The following is an 18,573-nucleotide window of genomic DNA, read 5'->3' as shown; positions in this document are numbered from 1 at the left end:
TGTAAAGTACTTTGGTAAGTTGTTTGAAATTTAACTAAAGACAAAAGCAGATACAATGACATCATATAAACTGACACAGTTTTCATCAAGATAGGTCTAAATTGTTTATATATTCACTTTCCCTCTTCATTTTAGTAGAGTTTATGGATATTAATAGATATCTGTAATAAAATTAACACAAATTTTAGGTTAATTATGTAACCAAACGTCAAAAATGGTGACCGATCGTGATGTGTATTTAAGACAATTTCACATTTCATCCTTTTATTTCCAAATTCCAATGTAAAGGTTCAATTTGTATATAAAGGTAACATTTTAGACTCAAAATACCTGTTAATTAACCATAATCATAACTGATTAAATGTATTATTTTATGTTAAAAGGAGCGTGGTACAAGAAAAGTGACAATTTTAAATTTGCCTCTTATTTTCTTATGGGAAATGCAATAAGTTAGAAAGAGATGACGGTTGAACGAAGATAAACTGAGGTATTTGGTGACGTATTTGTTTTTTATTGGCTGATTAACTTACGCGGCGACCGTCTCTTTACGGACCGTGTACCACGTGTGCAGGCGGCAGACTTGTTCTACGGAAAAAATGTAAAAACAAACTTACAAAAAAGCAAAATTCAGTAATTTTTAAACGCACGGACTACAACATATGCTCAAAATGTCCACCACCATTTTCGATTCACGCACTCGCTGGAAAACGCCTCAAGAAAAGGGAATAGTGGTGCGCAAAAAATACTCAGACACGGTCCAATTCCAGATACCAACTGAATATTCCTTAATTAATCGAACTTTTGTACATCAAATTGAAGATTTTGATAATTGTTTTCTCGGAAATGATTGAGTTTAGGACCCATGTCATATAAGAGTTTTTTTGTTTATTTTAATGTATTCTATCGTCTGTTCAAATGAAGGTAGTCAAACTTCTAACACACTTTATGTATTTACGAAAGAAACATATTCATTATTTTAAAAGATATTATTCAGAATGTGACGTTAAAAAAATCAAGTTCCATTTCATTTCGCTCCTACTAACTTTTCTTTAATTTTTGCAAATATTCTGCCCCTATAAAAGACCCTAAACCTAAATTTTGTCACCATCAGTTAATTGGCATTGTCAAAAGGGTCGTTTGTTATTGATATTACCAGTGGCCAGACCACATCTCAGCGGATATTGGATTATAAATCAACATGTTAGCAGAATTCAAATGCCTCTCTAGAGTATTATTTCGAATTGGCTAGTTGTGTGAACGGAATCATTTCCGATATGTCCATAACTTAAATGTATTGCTTTTAACGGCGATATCGGCAGTTTCACCTAAAAGTTCTTTGTTGTGTGCGTATACATTTTCCGAATTGAAGAAAAATGGTATAAACAATTTTAGTTAAAAGCATTATGGTAACTATTTCTTTTATTCTATCTATTTAAAATTTACATACGTTATGTAGGTAAATATTACAAGAAATGTCTCGAAAGTGAAATATTTTACGAGTGCTTTCTATGACTAAAGATAGTAGAAAAATATTTCCTAAAAAAGAAGATGAGCCCTTGAAAACAGTTTTTAGTCAAACTGGGAAAGAATAATTTCTAAATAAATGAAAATGTTACCGGACATGCGGCAAGATGAACTGGTTCCTGCTTTAGCGGTTTTATTCCCCGATAATATGGATCTCGATATTTTACCAACGGATATGATTTCAACAAGATGGGGCACCGCCCCTTTTTGCTCAAAATGTACGGACCTACCTCAACAAACTGTTTCCGAATAGGTGGATTGGAAGAAGGGGGGCCAATTGAATGGCCAGCAAAATCACATATTTATTAAAAATATTTCCAAAAAAAAAATTAATTATTTGGCTATTTCTACCCATAATTTATATTTCTCCCATCCTCTTTCTTATCTTGCTCCCACCCTAGCCCATTGGCTGGCGACGCCCTTGGGAAGTGTTACAAATTGTTCGGAATTTATTATCGATTAGAGTATTGTCATTGTAACAAACGTCTTTGTAATATACCCCTTTGAAAAGAAAAATTGACATGATTTAGGAATTCTTTATTTACAGAATTTGTTCAAGTTAAACTTTCCACTCAGTACAGCTTTTTGTACGTGAAGTGTAGATAGTTGTTGAATTTGAAATGACAGTATTGTATAGAATAAATTACGTTATTAATGACGTTAGAGTGTATCTGAAATAAAAACATCAGAGAATGGTAGTATTCCTTCCCTTAATCTATCTTTCACGTACACCTATGCAGCATTTAATGGTAGTAAATTGAATGATAATAGTAACCTGCGATTACCAGTAACGTAGCCGCTACATAAACAGAACTTGTTCCTGGCTAAATAATCGTAGACGACAAGGGCTGACGTTCGATCACACTTCTTGATGGCTCCGCCAAATTCCCGTTTTGGATTTGCCACTTTTCTTTTGGGTGCCTGTGTAATTCAATAATGGGAAATGGACCAATCATTTAGCCGCATTCCAAACACGGGTGCCCGAAATAACGATAGTGACGCGGTCCCACACAGGTAGGTAATCAAACACAAGCCACCAGCACCAGACTATAAATCAACCTTGGCCCTGCACCGATCCATATCGGCATGTATGCAAAGCGGGCTCTAACGGGCTATCACCCATTGAATAGCAAGTGCCCTCCATCCGTCAATGCCGGGCTGGCTCTAAATCCCATGTTTACGGAACTGATCAGCTGATATAGATTTATATGGCGTTATTATGAGTTATATATGTGTTATACCAGAATATATTTTAAATTATTGCTTCGGATCTGAGTTGATTTATCGCAGGAAACTGTGACTGTAAGTAAGATGAATGGAAAAGTATAACAAACGCCGTTTTGTTTAATTTTGCTGCAGAGGCCCGCCTGGAAATGGGTGTGTCATGTAGTGCTTCATATGAAACACTGCAGCATCTGCGACAAAGCCGATAACTGATTTCTACTTTTTCAGGGAAATTTGAATGCTGCAGATGCGTTTTACCGCTCTGGGGATATTTCAAAAACGTTCAGGTCGATAGTGTAATAATTTGAAACGCTTTTATACAGGGTGATTCAGTCAAAATGTCATTAATTTTAACCACGTATTCGGAAGGCTTAATAAAGACAGAAAATCGGAAAAAAAAATTTTTACTCGACTTATAAATGAAGAAAATCAACCCATAACTCCCGTTAAGAGGGCGGACCTGCCAGATGCCCGGATGCTCGGAAAACTTTGTAACGTAATGTCACGAACAAATCGTCAGCTGAAGCAAACAGCGTTGCCAAGTTCACATCATAATCTGTGGTTCACATTTACTTAATCCGCTTTAGTATACGGATACGAAACCAATAAAATGCAAGTAAATAAAGGATCATGCTGCATTTTATTATAAATAATTTTAATAATTGTATAAACTTAGTGCAAAATGTTTTAACAAGCCTGACTTCTCGAAGTCAACTTTCGTTAAAAGAAAATAAATAAATCAGAGGTTTGTAGGCACACCGTATTTTATCAAATAAAAAAAGTCGGCACACTAAATACCCGAATATACAAAATATACTACACACGGTTACAAAACCATTAAGAATTTAAAGCGTTTATTCAAATCTATCACCCTCAATATCTCCCGCATTTTTCCGGCAAAGGAGTGAACATCACATCATAAAGATGGAGAGGGAATGTGGATTGGAAAGACACAGACACATGAAACCGTTAGTTTAGTCTATTTCCAATTGTTTAAAGTGTCGGTCGTGATGCTTTGTATACGAATGCCGAATATGTGGATATGGTGATTTTACACGGAGAGTGTGTACAGAACGCAAATGCCGCTGCAACTGAATATAGCAGGCGTTTCCCTGATCGACAGAACTTCCCAAGCCCGCGTACAATTGTACAAGTCTTCGTGATACGGGTTCATACCGTGCAGAGAACGTGCAGGAGACATCGACAAAATAACTTAAATGTGATAGAGGCTGTTTTGAATGTAGTCGAGGAGCAGCGTACTATTTCCACAAGAACAATTTCAAGACGATTGGAGATATCACAAACCAAAGTTTGGCGGATATTGCGCGAGAATTCACTCAACCCGTACCATTTTCAAAAAGTTCAAGCTTTAGAACCCCAATCGTCTTGATTTTTGCAATTGGTTCCTAAATCGAATTGCAGCAGGACCCAACTTTATTAACAGAGTGCTCTGGATGGATGAATGCTGTTTTACTCGAGCTGGCAATTTAAACAGGTAATGAACATATTACTTTCTCAAAAACAATAAGTACCTACCTAGGTTACATCAAAGTTTGCATTTACACTAAAGTTTACATTTATTATGTAAACTTTGGTTATACGCAACTGCATATTGAATAATAAATTGAAATACTAAAACTGTATTATTATAAAACGTGAAAACGTTAATAATATTAAAAATGATATATTGTATTAACCGTAAATTCGAAAACAGTCATCCCTATTCATTACATTCAATTTGATAACACGATTTTCCTTTGATAAACGACCGAAAACTTTTTGCTCTACTTTGTATGGAATACGATCCTACTACAGTTCGTATTAGTCTAGAGCCAGATTCCGTGTACTAGCTATAAAAATAAACTTTTTACAGCCATTTAAACATTTAATTTGTTGATAACAATTAAACTAACCACTTTCAGGCTTCGCCACCAAGTTTTTTTTATTCAGGAGGTCAAAATAGTTAAGAATAAGTTGTTTACAGCCGTGGCCCTCTGAACGGAACCCTATCTGGCTCCTAGACTATAGAGCACGTGCAAATTAGATGGTTAGTGACCTAGAAACAGGTTAGCCTAGGTCGGAAACACGCACCGAGTTGTTTATTTGTCTCCGTCCGATTGTTTTTTTATCTTCTATTACTTACAGTCAATATTTAAATACTACATACATTTCACCCTCTCTTTATAATTTATCTAGTGAGTGTTGGTTTTTTATGTCATTATTTCTGTAATGAAATTGAAATGGTTATGAAATGAAATTTAAATTATTTGAACTCTTGCAGTTTTGTAACTTGAATAATAAATTTTATTTAAAGTGAAACAGAGCTAATTTCTTTGCAGCCATAATAGTCACATTAGATCAGATGAAAACCCGCACACTACTCGTCGGTTTAGCTTTCAGAGGAGATTCGGTGTCAATGTATGTGCAGGAGTATATGGCGATCGTTTAATTGGCCCGCATTGCTGTCAGCCCGAAGGCTTACAGCAAATTAAAAAATTAACATTATGATGTTAATAAAAACTGATTTTTGGCAAGGCATGCTGCCACTTTCTAATGCCGTTTTCATCAACACAAAACATAGCTACATTGCTTCTAACGTAGCATCCCAATCCCTCGAGAAACAGCAGTGACATTAATTTGCACTTTTGTTCATTAAGCCTAGGTATTTATTAATAAAAAAAAACAGTTTAAGAACTGCAGCTCTGGAAATGTTTGCTTTATCTCATCAAATATAAACAGTTTCAATAAATATATCACTTTCATTTTACGACAGAATGTCGACCAGCTCAGTATTGTTCGTTGTAGTTCTATTAATTAGCAGTGCTTTGCAATCGAATGGGTCAAAGGGTCAGTGTGAAGTTGGCAGCTTAAGTGACTATATAAATGATTATCTTTCTTTACCTTACGCATGTGATGAAATATATATCAATAACAGAACGGAAGTACTAACATCGAATAAGCTAAAAAAAGCAACAACCCAGATAAACAGTATCAAGATAATAGGAGGAATATCGGGCATACAGAAAAACTGTTTCAGATACAACAGTGGCATGACTAATATTACAATAGCGGGCAACAACTTGCCAACATTTTCAAGTTCTACTTTCTCTGGTCTTTCTTTAATGCAACTAAACCTAACGAGGAACAACATTTTGGATCTTGGATTGAACCCTTTTGGCGACTCTGCTATAAAAATACTGGATTTGAGCTACAATAAAATAAGTACTTTACTGAAATCCTCTTTCTCCTCTCAGCTTCTGGACATTAGAATCTCCTGGAATAGGCTCAGTTATATCGAGTCCGAATGTTTTAACAGTGACCTGCAATTCTTAAACTTGGAATACAATTCGTTATATTATATAAATCGAAACCATTTCAGTAATTTGAGGAGCTTAAGAGAGTTATACCTTGGCAACAACCGGTTGACTGATGTTGACTTGACCGATAATAACTTAAGCAAGCTAGAAAAGCTGGATTTATCTTACAATAGAATTAAAAACCTCCATCGTCTTACTTTCAGTTCGTTGTCAAATTTGAAATACCTAAATGTTACCAGTAACCAGATCAAGTGGATATCGTCCATTACTGTACAAATTCTTACCAATCTGAAAATATTAGACATAAGCCTGAATTACTTTACCAGTTTTCCATACAGCAGTCTATCGCACTCCATCGAATCCTTTAATGCCTTTGGAAATCCATGGAATTGCATATGTTTTTTACATATGGAAAAATATCTGGTTTATAACAAGGTAATTTTTAATTGCGGGACGGTATCGAGTCATGTGCCGTTTTGTATATCGTACGGAGGAAGATGTGATAACAAGGCAAATGACACGCTAGTTGCAGCGTTCACGGAAATTATTTCTTCAAAATTAACACCGTACTGTATTGGACTGACTCCACCCAAAGGAGAAATTGGACCAATCTATCCAATGGTGAGACACAGGCCTTTTTTGGCACCTATTAGAAAACACCAGTTCAAGTAGAAATTTCTAATTTCTAATTTATATTATTGATTTCTCTGAAAATCCAGTATCTTCGCCATCTTTATTTAGTTACATCGCCAGCTCACGCTTCATTAATCTAAGTCAGATATTTTTCGAGATATTAATGTATTTGTGATGTTTTTGAAACGTTTAAAACACCTCGTAATTTGCAAATGAAGCAACTGTAGACTAATATATATTTGGCATTTTTATTATATTTTGGCCTCAAGATTATTTAATAGCATTAATATTTCGTACTCCTTCATTTAAATACACCCTGTATACAGGACTTACTAGACTAGCATTTAGAATAAAGTACATATTTTATTATAACCTGGTTATTTATTATCTCATAATAATAATAATAATAATAATAATAATCATGTCTTTATTAGCAGGATACATATTTATAACANCGTGATCGCCAGGAGAACAGGTCTTAGCCGGCGGCGACGGGTCTCAGCTGGCGGGTCTCAACCAGGACACGAGGAGGCACCGCGAAGAGAATTAATTTCAACACTGTGTTTTGCACTTAATATTTAGTTAATTGAAAACCAAGTCTGAATAAAAATGACTCAATAATAGTGAAATGTAAATCATATTAGAGAAAAAGTCAACTCTAAATTGGTTTTATATACTCAGAGTAGAGTCAAAAGTCTCTCAATTGATAGTTAATAGTAACTCGGATGTGAGTAAAACTCACTCATTTTTGATGCTTCACTCAGTTGTATAGTTGTTACGATCTCAATTGGAACCGCATAAAAACATTTAACTCATAATAATTCCATAGACGCCCAGAAAAATTTAGCCCAGTCTCGTCTAGATATACTATATTCCGAGCTATATTACCATATAATTACCATTCGATTGTCAAGTTTTTTATGTTTAAAATCGCATTGTAATAAAGCATGTCGTAAAATATCTAAAGATTTATAATTATAATCAGGATAATCGCTTAATTTATCTCGAATCATGTTTAAAGTAGGAACTTTATTTTCTTTATGCATATTATAAATTGTGCTCCGCATTACATCTGGTAAAATCGTCAATTTTATTTAATTTTGTATTTTTCCGTTTCCTCTTTGTACCGTGATCAATCCTCTTTAATTATAAATTGTTGTTTTTGATATCTTAGTTAATTCATTAATACGTTTTCTAACTTTTTTATCGCATTGTCACTATTTTCAATTTTCAAACATTCAGTTTGTTTTGATATTTTCGACCGGTTCGAAAATGTCGGAAATGACGCACCTAATTTTGACGAACGTTCTCTCAAATCACAAAAGTTGTGGCCACTATCACTGTCACTATGTCTGCACGCTCGTTTTCGTCGAATTAGTCTAAGTTTAGTATAGTTTTTAAAGTATTTCCAGCAAATTAAAAAATTAACATTATGATGTTAATAAAAACTGATTTTTGGCAAGGCATGTTCCCACTTTCTAATGCCGTTTTCGTCAACACAAAACATACCTACATTGCTTCTAACGTAGCATCCCAATCCCTCGAGAAACAGCAGTGACATTAATTTGCACTTTTGTTCATTAAGCCTACGTATTTATTAATAAAAAAAACAGTTTAAGAACTGCAGCTCTGGAAATGTTTGCTTTATCTCATCAAATACAAACAGTTTCAATAAATATATCACTTTCATTTTACGACAGAATGTCGACCAGCTCAGTACTGTTCGTTGTAATTCTATTAATTAGCAGTGCTTTGCAATCGAATGGGTCAAAGGGTCAGTGTGAAGTTGACAGCTTAAGTGATTATTTAAATGATTATCTTTCATTACCTTACGCATGTGATGAAATATATATCAATAACAGAACGGAAGTACTAACATCGAATAAGCTAAAAAAAGCAACAACCCAGATAAACAGTATCAAGATAATAGGAGGAATATCGGGCATACAGAAAAACTGTTTCAGATACAACAGTGGCATGACTAATATTACAATAGCGGGCAACAACTTGCCAACATTTTCCAGTTCTACTTTCTCGGGTCTTTCTTTAATGGAACTAAACCTAACGAGGAACAACATTTTGGATCTTGGATTGAACCCTTTTGGCGACTCTGCTATAAAAATACTGGATTTGAGCTACAATAAAATAAGTACTTTACTGAAATCCTCTTTCTCCTCTCAGCTTCTGGACATTAGAATCTCCTGGAATAGGCTCAGTTATATCGAGTCCGAATGTTTTAACAGTGACCTGCAATTTTTAAACTTGAAATACAATTCGTTATATTATATAAATCGAAACCATTTCAGTAATTTGAGGAGCTTAAGAGAGTTATACCTTGGCAACAACCGGTTGACTGATGTTGACTTGACCGATAATAACTTAAGCAAGCTAGAAAAGCTGGATTTATCTTACAATAGAATTAAAAACCTCCATCGTCTTACTTTCAGTTCGTTGTCAAATTTGAAATACCTAAATGTTACCAGTAACCAGATCAAGTGGATATCGTCCATTACTGTACAAATTCTTACCAATCTGAAAATATTAGACATAAGCCTGAATTACTTTACCAGTTTTCCATACAGCAGTCTATCGCACTCCATCGAATCCTTTAATGCCTTTGGAAATCCATGGAATTGCATATGTTTTTTACATATGGAAAAATATTTGGTTTATAACAAGGTAATTTTTAATTGCGGGACGGTATCGAGTCATGTGCCGTTTTGTATATCGTACGGAGGAAGATGTGATAACAAGGCAAATGACACGCTAGTTGCAGCGTTCACGGAAATTATTTCTTCAAAATTAACACCGTACTGTATTGGACTGACTCCACCCAGAGGAGAAATTGGACCAATCTATCCAATGGTGAGACACAGGCCTTTTTTGGCACCTATTAGAAAACACCAGTTCAAGTAGAAATTTCTAATTTCTAATTTATATTATTGATTTCTCTGAAAATCCAGTATCTTCGCCATCTTTATTTAGTTACATCGCCAGCTCACGCTTCATTAATCTAAGTCAGATATTTTTCGAGATATTAATGTATTTGTGATGTTTTTGAAACGTTTAAAACACCTCGTAATTTGCAAATGAAGCAACTGTAGACTAATATATATTTGGCATTTTTATTATATTTTGGCCTCAAGATTATTTAATAGCATTAATATTTCGTACTCCTTCATTTAAATACACCCTGTATACAGGACTTACTAGACTAGCATTTAGAATAAAGTACATATTTTATTATAACCTGGTTATTTATTATCTCATAATAATAATAATAATAATAATGAAATGTCTTTATTGGGTACTGCATAAAGAAAAAATTACAATACTTAGGCAAGGGCGAAGTTTAGCTTCTGCTACTTGCTTAACTCTTATAAACATACTATAAAACACAAATACAAAAAAAATACAAAAAACAGAAAAATAATATAGAAATAAATACAATGAACGTCAAAAGCTATAAATGAAAAAAGAGAAACATGATGTATGCGATTTATTTAGAGCGATAAAAAGTAAAAAAAAATAAATTATATTAACATCTATAATAAAGAACAAGAACATAATAAGTTAAGATGAATGATTACAAATATAAGATTTTACTTTTTTGTGATAGTCAGCAACAGAATTTTGTTTCAGTTTACTATTAATAGAGTTATAAATAGTATAGTTGTTACGATCTCAACTGGAACCGCATAAAAACATTTAACTCATAAATTCTACGAAATCCATAGACGTCCAGAAAAATTTAGCCCTGTCTCGTCTAGATATACTACCTATATTCCGAGCTATATTACCATATAATTACCATACATACGATTGCCAAGTTTTTTATGTTTAAAATCGCATTGTAATAAAGCATGTAAAATATCTAAAGATTTATAATTATAATCAGGATAATCGCTTAATTTATCTCGAATCATGTTTAAAGTAGGAACTTTATTTTCTTTATACATATTATAAATTGTGCTCCGCATTACATCTGGTAAAATCGTCAATTTTATTTAATTTTGTATTTTTCCGTTTCCTCTTTGTACCGTGATCAATCCTCTTTAATTATAAATTGTTGTTTTTGATATCTTAGTTAATTCATTAATACGTTTTCTAACTTTTTTATCGCATTGTCACTATTTTCAATTTTCAAACATTCAGTTTGTTTTGATATTTTCGACCGGTTCGAAAATGTCGGAAATGACGCACCTAATTTTGACGAACGTTCTCTCAAATCACAAAAGTTGTGGCCACTATCACTGTCACTATGTCTGCACGCTCGTTTTCGTCGAATTAGTCTAAGTTTAGTATAGTTTTTAAAGTATTTCTTAATACGATTATTAGAAATGTAAACTTAGAATGCAATACCTTTAGGAATCATATTCATATTAACTTTTCTAGATTTTATATGTACAATCACCCATTCAAATATAAAAACAGAATTCTCTAACATTATGTTGTAAATTGTGAATTACATAGTCATAGGCGTAGCAACAAAGTTATGGGACATCCATAGAAAGTAATTTCCTGTATTTTATTTCTTGGTATATTCGAGAAATTTATTACACTGAAATAAATAAATCTTCAATATTAACAAAAATAACCATAATTCTAATAAAAATGTTAAATAATGAAAAGGTATACAAGATCAAGCTATACTATCTAACTATAAAGTTGGCTACGTACTTGTGTAAAATAATGAACTTCTAATTCTTCTAGATCTCAACACTTTCCTACTCTGTATATATAAAATAATTATAAAATACTGAAATTTTTATTTATACCCACATTTTTTCCTGGTCTAGTTTAATTTATTTTAAAGAATTTTATAATTGTCCTACCCAGTTAAATAGATATTTTGGTTTGTTACTTTTTGAAATAATAATTAATTCATTGTATGTTAAATGATAAGTACATATTAATAATTGTCCGTAAGCACTATATAAACAAAGATAATGCTAAAAAACCACTGACGACACCAAAATGACTCCAGCAAAGATATGACGATCCTATGTCGGTTGTGGTAACTGTTCCTAAACAAGATAATTTAAAAACAGCGCATCTCAACAAATGTTAAAATAAAAATTAAAAAAATATAAGGATAGACACTGCAACTATAACGGAATTTTTAACTAATATAAGAAACAACTGCTCCACGGCTATAACAGGGTGTCTCATAATTAGCTGCCAACCCTGAACAGGCCGATTCTATGATCAAAACTAAGTAAAAGAGTTCATATGAACATGAGTCCGGAAATGCTTCCTAAGNACGATTATTAGAAATGTAAACTTAGAATGCAATACCTTTAGGAATCATATTCATATTAACTTTTCTAGTTTTTATATGTACAATCACCCATTCAAATATAAAAACAGAATTCTCTAACATTATGTTGTAAATTGTGAATTACATAGTCATAGGCGTAGCAACAAAGTTATGGGACATCCATAGAAAGTAATTTCCTGTATCTTATTTCTTGGTATATTCGAGAAATTTATTACACTGAAATAAATAAATCTTCAATATTAACAAAAATAACCATAATTCTAATAAAAATGTTAAATAATGAAAAGGTATACAAGATCAAGCTATACTATCTAACTATAAAGTTGGCTACGTACTTGTGTAAAATAATGAACTTCTAATTCTTCTAGATCTCAACACTTTCCTACTCTGTATATATAAAATAATTATAAAATACTGAAATTTTGATTCATACCCACATTTTTTCCTGGTCTAGTTTAATTTATTTTAAAGAATTTTATAATTGTCCTACCCAGTTAAATAGATATTTTGGTTTGTTACTTTTTGAAATAATAATTAATTCATTGTATGTTAAATGATAAGTACATATTAATAATTGTCCGTAAGCACTATATAAACAAAGATAATGCCAAAAAACCACTGACGACACCAAAATGACTCCAGCAAAGATATGACGATCCTATGTCGGTTGTGGTAACTGTTCCTAAACAAGATAATTTAAAAACAGCGCATCTCAACAAATGTTAAGATAAAAAATAAAAGGATAGATATTGCACACTGCAACTATTAGTCAGTTAAGAAGTTTAGTGCGATACTAGTTTTGCTTCTTCTTCTTTTTGTGGGTTCAAAACAATGCTTTGTGTCAGTAAACATTAAGTAGCAATGTGAAGAAAGAAAATAAACTTTGAAACTTTCTTAATTAATTAATGTTTTATTAAATAACATTTTTCGTACGTTGTATTTAATTTTTTATGTCGATGTTAAAAAGAATATAATTTAGCAATATGTGGGAACTTTTTGGTGGAAGCAATTTTAAAATAAAAATATTTAACCTTATTATCATAAGCAAAATGTTTGAAATGCTCTGGCTTATGCAGTATACTAATAATTATACTATAAAAGCAATCGCAACCAAATGCAAATTGTCAGTTTAGAAAAGTTATGTGGTGTCTTAGAAACATGTTGCGGAATATCGTATTATTACTACTGCTGTGCCTCATTTATTCTTTGGAAGCAAGTGATTCCGACAAGTGTGTTACTGTGAATGTTAATAATTTAAATGATTTGGTTTTAAAAACTTTTCGTCCAAAACCCTGCATGACCGTAAATATAAACGGATCTGGAAAAATGGAAATATTAAGTTCAGACAAGTTCAAAACACCACTTTCCAACACACCACTTGCACAAGTGAGAATAACCGGTGGAACATTTTCCATTGATCCCAATTTTTTCAAGCAATACCGTCACAGTTTGGACGTTGTAACATTAGAAAACAACAACATCCCGAAGCTTGGCTACCACGTTTTCCAGGATCTTATTCTAAGACAACTAGAACTAAGAAGCAACAACATTTTATTTTTATCGAATCCTTTTTATAACTGCTCTATATATAACTTAGACTTAAAACATAACAAAATTGATCATTTATCTGACATTACTTTTTCTTACACAAGATTATTTCATGTCAATTTAGCCAATAATAGTATTAGTATAATAGAACCCCATTCTTTTCCCGACACTGTCATAACTATTCAGTTAAGCCATAATTTGTTGTCAAGCATTGGTCAAAATATTTTTAGTAATTTGTTTAATTTAGTATTGTTGTGCCTAGCGCACAATCGTCTTGAATATATAAATTTCGAAAAGAGTGACTTAGGGAAGTTGGAGGATTTAGATCTTTCCTTTAATTCAATTAATAATCTGAATCAAGCTGGTTTTTCATCCCTCAGAAATTTAAAACGCCTAAACTTGAGAAACAATCATATAAAATCTATATCCGCGACAAATTTACAAACAAGTAAACTAAAAATACTCGATATAAGTTTTAATTTCTTTATAAATTTTCCTCACGCTAGCTTGCCTGAGTCACTCAATGTTATCTATGTTTTTGGAAACCCTTGGAACTGTAAATGCCTTTTTGACATAGAGGATTCCTTCTCTGGAAATGTAGTATCAAACACCATGGACTGTAAGCTTTCTCAAATTGTCAATGCGCCTATTTGTATATCATATGGAGGATTGTGCGTCGACGATAGAAATAATACTTTGATTAATGCATTTTCAAAGGAAGTGTCACTATACTCGAATGACTGTAGAGACCTTCTTCAAAATGTTATATTCGATTACGAACATTAATTGTATGACATTACTGAATTATACTGTATTAATTCTCAAATCGTGATACTGAATGTTTAAATAGAAGTAGTATAACAATTTAATAAAATAAAGTTGCTTCAAATTATTGTGAATATTTATATGTGTTCGCTTAGTTTTAAAATAAATTTATTTGTTTGATATATCACAGAGATAGAATATGTGTACTGTTGTATGTATGCGTGCGTCAATATTCGTTCATTGTGACTCAATAAAATTTCTCTTCTATTATTTTTAAACATTTTATTCTCCTTATCTTCTGAAATAGTCTCTGTTGCAGGATATTACGTTTATATCTACAGGATGATTCCAAAGGGATTCTTTTCGATTATTCTTTAATAAACACTGTTAAAATCTTGTTTCAGTTAAAACGGTTTTCTTGAAAACCATAAAGTTTTTTAAAATTTAACAAGAGTAAAAAAGTTTTTAAAATTAAATTCTGCAGTGAATTAATATTATTACTTTTCAACTCCGTCAACGAAAAAAAATCGGTACAACTTTAGGGGTCAGTCATCCCCAATGAACACTTTGTAGTACTTCAATTAACTTTAAATCTAACCTAACCTAAATCATGTACCAAATTTGGTTCTTCTGTGGTAAAGTGTTGCAGAGATATTAGTTTTTTTCGAAATTTAGGGTTCCACTAACTCTAATAACTAACTCAGGGGTGCATCTTTGTATATAGGTAAGTTTGGTTAATTAAATTACAATATTTTGGACTAAGGCTACAGCAATTTTTTGTGTTCAAATTTATTAAAACAAATGCAAATCTCAAGATGTGTTACAAAAACTTATAAATAAAAATAAATATAACATATGTCATATGATAAAGTTTACTTTTTGCCAAAATATCAAATTATTCCTTATTTACTGAGATTGTTTTGAAAACTAAACGTGCTAAGGTTACTCCAAACAAAATTTTGTCAGTTTTAGTTAAATTTTCAATTACAACGTCATTCATGTAGGCCAATCAATAGAGGTTTTCTTTGTGATAAAAATACTAGTAGCAAACAGTCTGTAGATATATTTCCTACTCCAGTTTTCCATAAATTAATTTTTTATAAACATTTTTATGCAATAAAACGCATTTTTTAGTTTTTTGCTTATAAAACCTAAACTAACAAAGCAGTCTGAATGATATACTGAGACAATTTGTAGAGAATCGAAATACGAATAAAACGAGAGGTCGATCGATTCAATCGGATAAATTAGAAACGAAGAAAACCCGGAAAAATCTGAAAATTTCAATTTTTTTTTAAAAATTCGATATTCCGCCATTTTTAAAGTTATAGAGCTGTCTCTGTGCACAAAAATTTGTTATATGTTGAATACTTCATTTACCTGATCCTCCGAAATAATCTCAAATGGCCATAAGTTTTATTAGAAAGTTACAGAAAACCAAGTCTTTTATTTTCTAAAATCATATAATATATTTCCAAATTGTCTAAATGGAGCAACACCGTTTAAATTTCAGAAATGTCATTTTAAAATTGAAATAGTGGCGTATCCTTTCTAGTTCAACTAAACTGCATAATATAATATTACAGAACTACTTGGTTTATTGCCTTCGAAACTATAAAACGCCGGAAAGGGAGATAATTCGATAAAGAGATGTGCTGAAATAAAATTTCGTCTATTGTGAAATGAAATCTTAGTATCTACTAATTCAGATTTAATCTAGTTTAGTTTCAGTTGAATATTTAGAATTCAAATCGCCTTTGCGTTAACTAGATGAGGTAAATTCGCTGTGTTCTTAAAAATCCCATTAGAGTATCGTACAGCGCGTATATTCAACTTTCTAGAAACCTAAAAACTATTAAGGGGTAACATTAAAGGTCTGTGCAATTAATATACAGAGTAACTGAAATATTGAAAGATGTAATAGCTCAATTTAATTGAAGAGGTCATAGGACAGGGATCATAGCTGTACTAGATACTGAGAGAGTAACTAAATGGTGGACAATACCATTAGTTAAAATTTTTACGTTTTATACCTCTGAAAACTAGTTTGTAGTTGGAAAGTTGAAAAAAGCTTGTTAATCTCTTCCTTTTTAATTTATTCCTACATCCTGTATTTCTTCTAGGCCTTGCTGAAGGATAAGAAAACAAGTGAACAAAGCGAAGTCGCTTCTCTTTTTTTTCAAAAGACCACGTTCGTAAGACGATCGCGTCCCATCAGCAAGTCCGAGTAGCCCGTGATGGAGAACTATCCATTTGACAGCCTTAGCAGGCCGGAATGATTAATGTCCGAGATGCGGGGGGATGTGGACACGTCATCAGGTTTCCGCGGGTCCGCAAATTACCCGAAACGCTTTCCAATCAGATCCCAAAATTAACGTCTAACCTTTTTGTTCCCTTGAATGATGCAGCTCTGTCCCAGTTGGAGCTTTTTTCGTTGTTAATAGTGTCAATTCTGAGGTCAATAAGGAAAAATACAAGATGTCGCAATTTTATGAGCAGAATGTAAGATTTATCGACACAAACAATGTTTTATGGCAGTAGGCATTGACAATTAAGATATGACAAACATACATCTCAAAAAATTGAGTTAGATAACGGCAAGAATACGTATTAAATGGGACGCCTCGTACAATACTATGTACCCTATGTCTGTTGGTAGTCATACTCTCTTCAACTTAGTGATGACAAAACAAAGTGCGGTTCCGTAGTACGTGCACTTCGTTCTATTATACAGAGTATTTCACCTAAGAGGGATTCTTCTGTAACTCTGTAACTGTAGAATTTATAAAAAATGGTTTTAATAAAAGTTGTGTGGAATCATGTGGGTCCGCATTACAGTAGCATTTCAAGAATTTACACCAAACATGCTGACCAATGTTGAACAATCTTTTAAAAATCGATTTCGTTTGTGTATCATTCAAAATGGAGGACACTTCGAGCAATTGATATAAATCAGCGGTCTAAGTATTCTTCTCCTTGTTGTGTTCCGAGTTTCAGTTTTTTTCGTTTTGCGTTTTGTTTTAGTTGTTAGTGGTTCACTTTTGTTTGTTAAACCACTTTTTAAACATGCCAGTGAATATTGAGACTGTCAGTCTCAGGACTGATAAAATGTGAGAGAAAAGTGGTTTTGCAAGGCTTTCTTGACGCTGTTACATAGCTACTTTTTCGGACTTTAGAAAAGAACCTGATTTTTCTGGAAAACTGTTAAAGATAAGGATGGACAATCTTATATCAGTCGAAAGGGTATTCAATTTTGCATTCACCCTTGACAATTAATATGGGTCATTCCATTTGAAAAAAAAAAGTATTTCAACTCGTAAGATTACACAGCCACACAGAAAAAAAAAATTGGGTATACTTTTTATGCGACATATATTTTTCGTAGTAATTTGGCCTCCTGAACACGAATCTGGGGTCAGAATTGGCCCATCACGTCACAATTTTTTCCTAACCTCAAAAAACTTGTGAAAAATAGTGAAAATTGATGAAAATTTACTGGGAAAATTTGGAAAAAAATTTATTTCCACATCAAATAGTACATTTTTATGTAAAAGACTCTGCTGAATTCAAATCCACTGTCAGAATTGAGCTAGAACGTGTGGTTTTTTTTCTAACCTCAAAAAACCGAGCAGGAATCGCTATTTTCAAATTCTGAGCGGATTTTGACCAGATTTTGTATAAAGGGGTTTTTTGGGTCGCTGATTACGAATATGAATTCACATTGTAAAAATTCAAGATGGCTGATCCAATATGGCGGGTGTACTTTTTTGAAATCCACCGATTTCAGTAAAATTTGGCATCATAAGGATTGCTGGTTGATCTCACCTTCATTAATCACACATCTGGAGCCAGATTTTCATAAATCAAGGTAAAATTTGTAGGCAGAGTCATAATTTTAGGCCGAGTAGGCGGCATTTTTTCGGCAAAGTCACATTTTTAGATTGAAGGCATAAGCAGATGCAGTGATGTGCTGTGTGGCAGTAATGTGTCCTTTTCCTTGAACTTTAAAATTATTAAGAAATAAAAGCATCTAAATGCCATAGGAAAACTGCATAGTAGTTAAAAAAATCTGATTGGAAAACCATAAGCCCATGCACGACTAAATAAATGAAAGAATAAAGTAGAAACTTTTTTGTCTTGTCCCATGGAAACAAGCACATCACACTACACATCATTACATGTGTAGAGTCCTTAAGTCATTTTTTTAAGCGAAGTCACATTTTTAGACGGAGTGGAATCTTTTACCTTGATTTATGAAAATCTGGCTCCAGATGTGTGATT

At 32.6% G+C, this 18,573-nt stretch overlaps 3 protein-coding genes across 3 annotated transcripts; all 3 read left to right on the top strand.

Moving 5' to 3' along the window:
- The first annotated feature begins 5,656 nt into the window (after nt 1-5,656).
- On the top strand, nt 5,657-7,041 carry LOC111692031 (chaoptin-like). The gene has a single exon (XM_023455713.1). It carries the CDS (start codon nt 5,799-5,801, stop codon nt 6,735-6,737), a length of 939 nt encoding a protein of 312 aa, XP_023311481.1. The 5' UTR covers nt 5,657-5,798; the 3' UTR covers nt 6,738-7,041.
- Nucleotides 7,042-8,416: 1,375 nt separating this feature from the next.
- Nucleotides 8,417-9,918, top strand: LOC108914283 (chaoptin-like). The gene has a single exon (XM_018720058.2). It carries the CDS (start codon nt 8,676-8,678, stop codon nt 9,612-9,614), a length of 939 nt encoding a protein of 312 aa, XP_018575574.2. The 5' UTR covers nt 8,417-8,675; the 3' UTR covers nt 9,615-9,918.
- A 3,202-nt stretch (nt 9,919-13,120) lies between these two features.
- On the top strand, nt 13,121-14,533 carry LOC108914282 (leucine-rich repeat-containing protein 1-like). The gene has a single exon (XM_018720057.1). The coding sequence runs from the start codon at nt 13,138-13,140 to the stop codon at nt 14,311-14,313; it is 1,176 nt and encodes a 391-aa protein (XP_018575573.1). The 5' UTR covers nt 13,121-13,137; the 3' UTR covers nt 14,314-14,533.
- Nucleotides 14,534-18,573: the final 4,040 nt, after the last annotated feature.

This window comes from Anoplophora glabripennis, unplaced genomic scaffold, assembly GCF_000390285.2.
Source record: "Anoplophora glabripennis isolate ALB-LARVAE unplaced genomic scaffold, Agla_2.0 scaffold841, whole genome shotgun sequence".
NCBI lineage: Eukaryota > Metazoa > Arthropoda > Insecta > Coleoptera > Cerambycidae > Anoplophora > Anoplophora glabripennis.
Note: the sequence above shows the minus strand (reverse complement) of the source record. Positions and strands in the feature narration are given on the sequence as shown.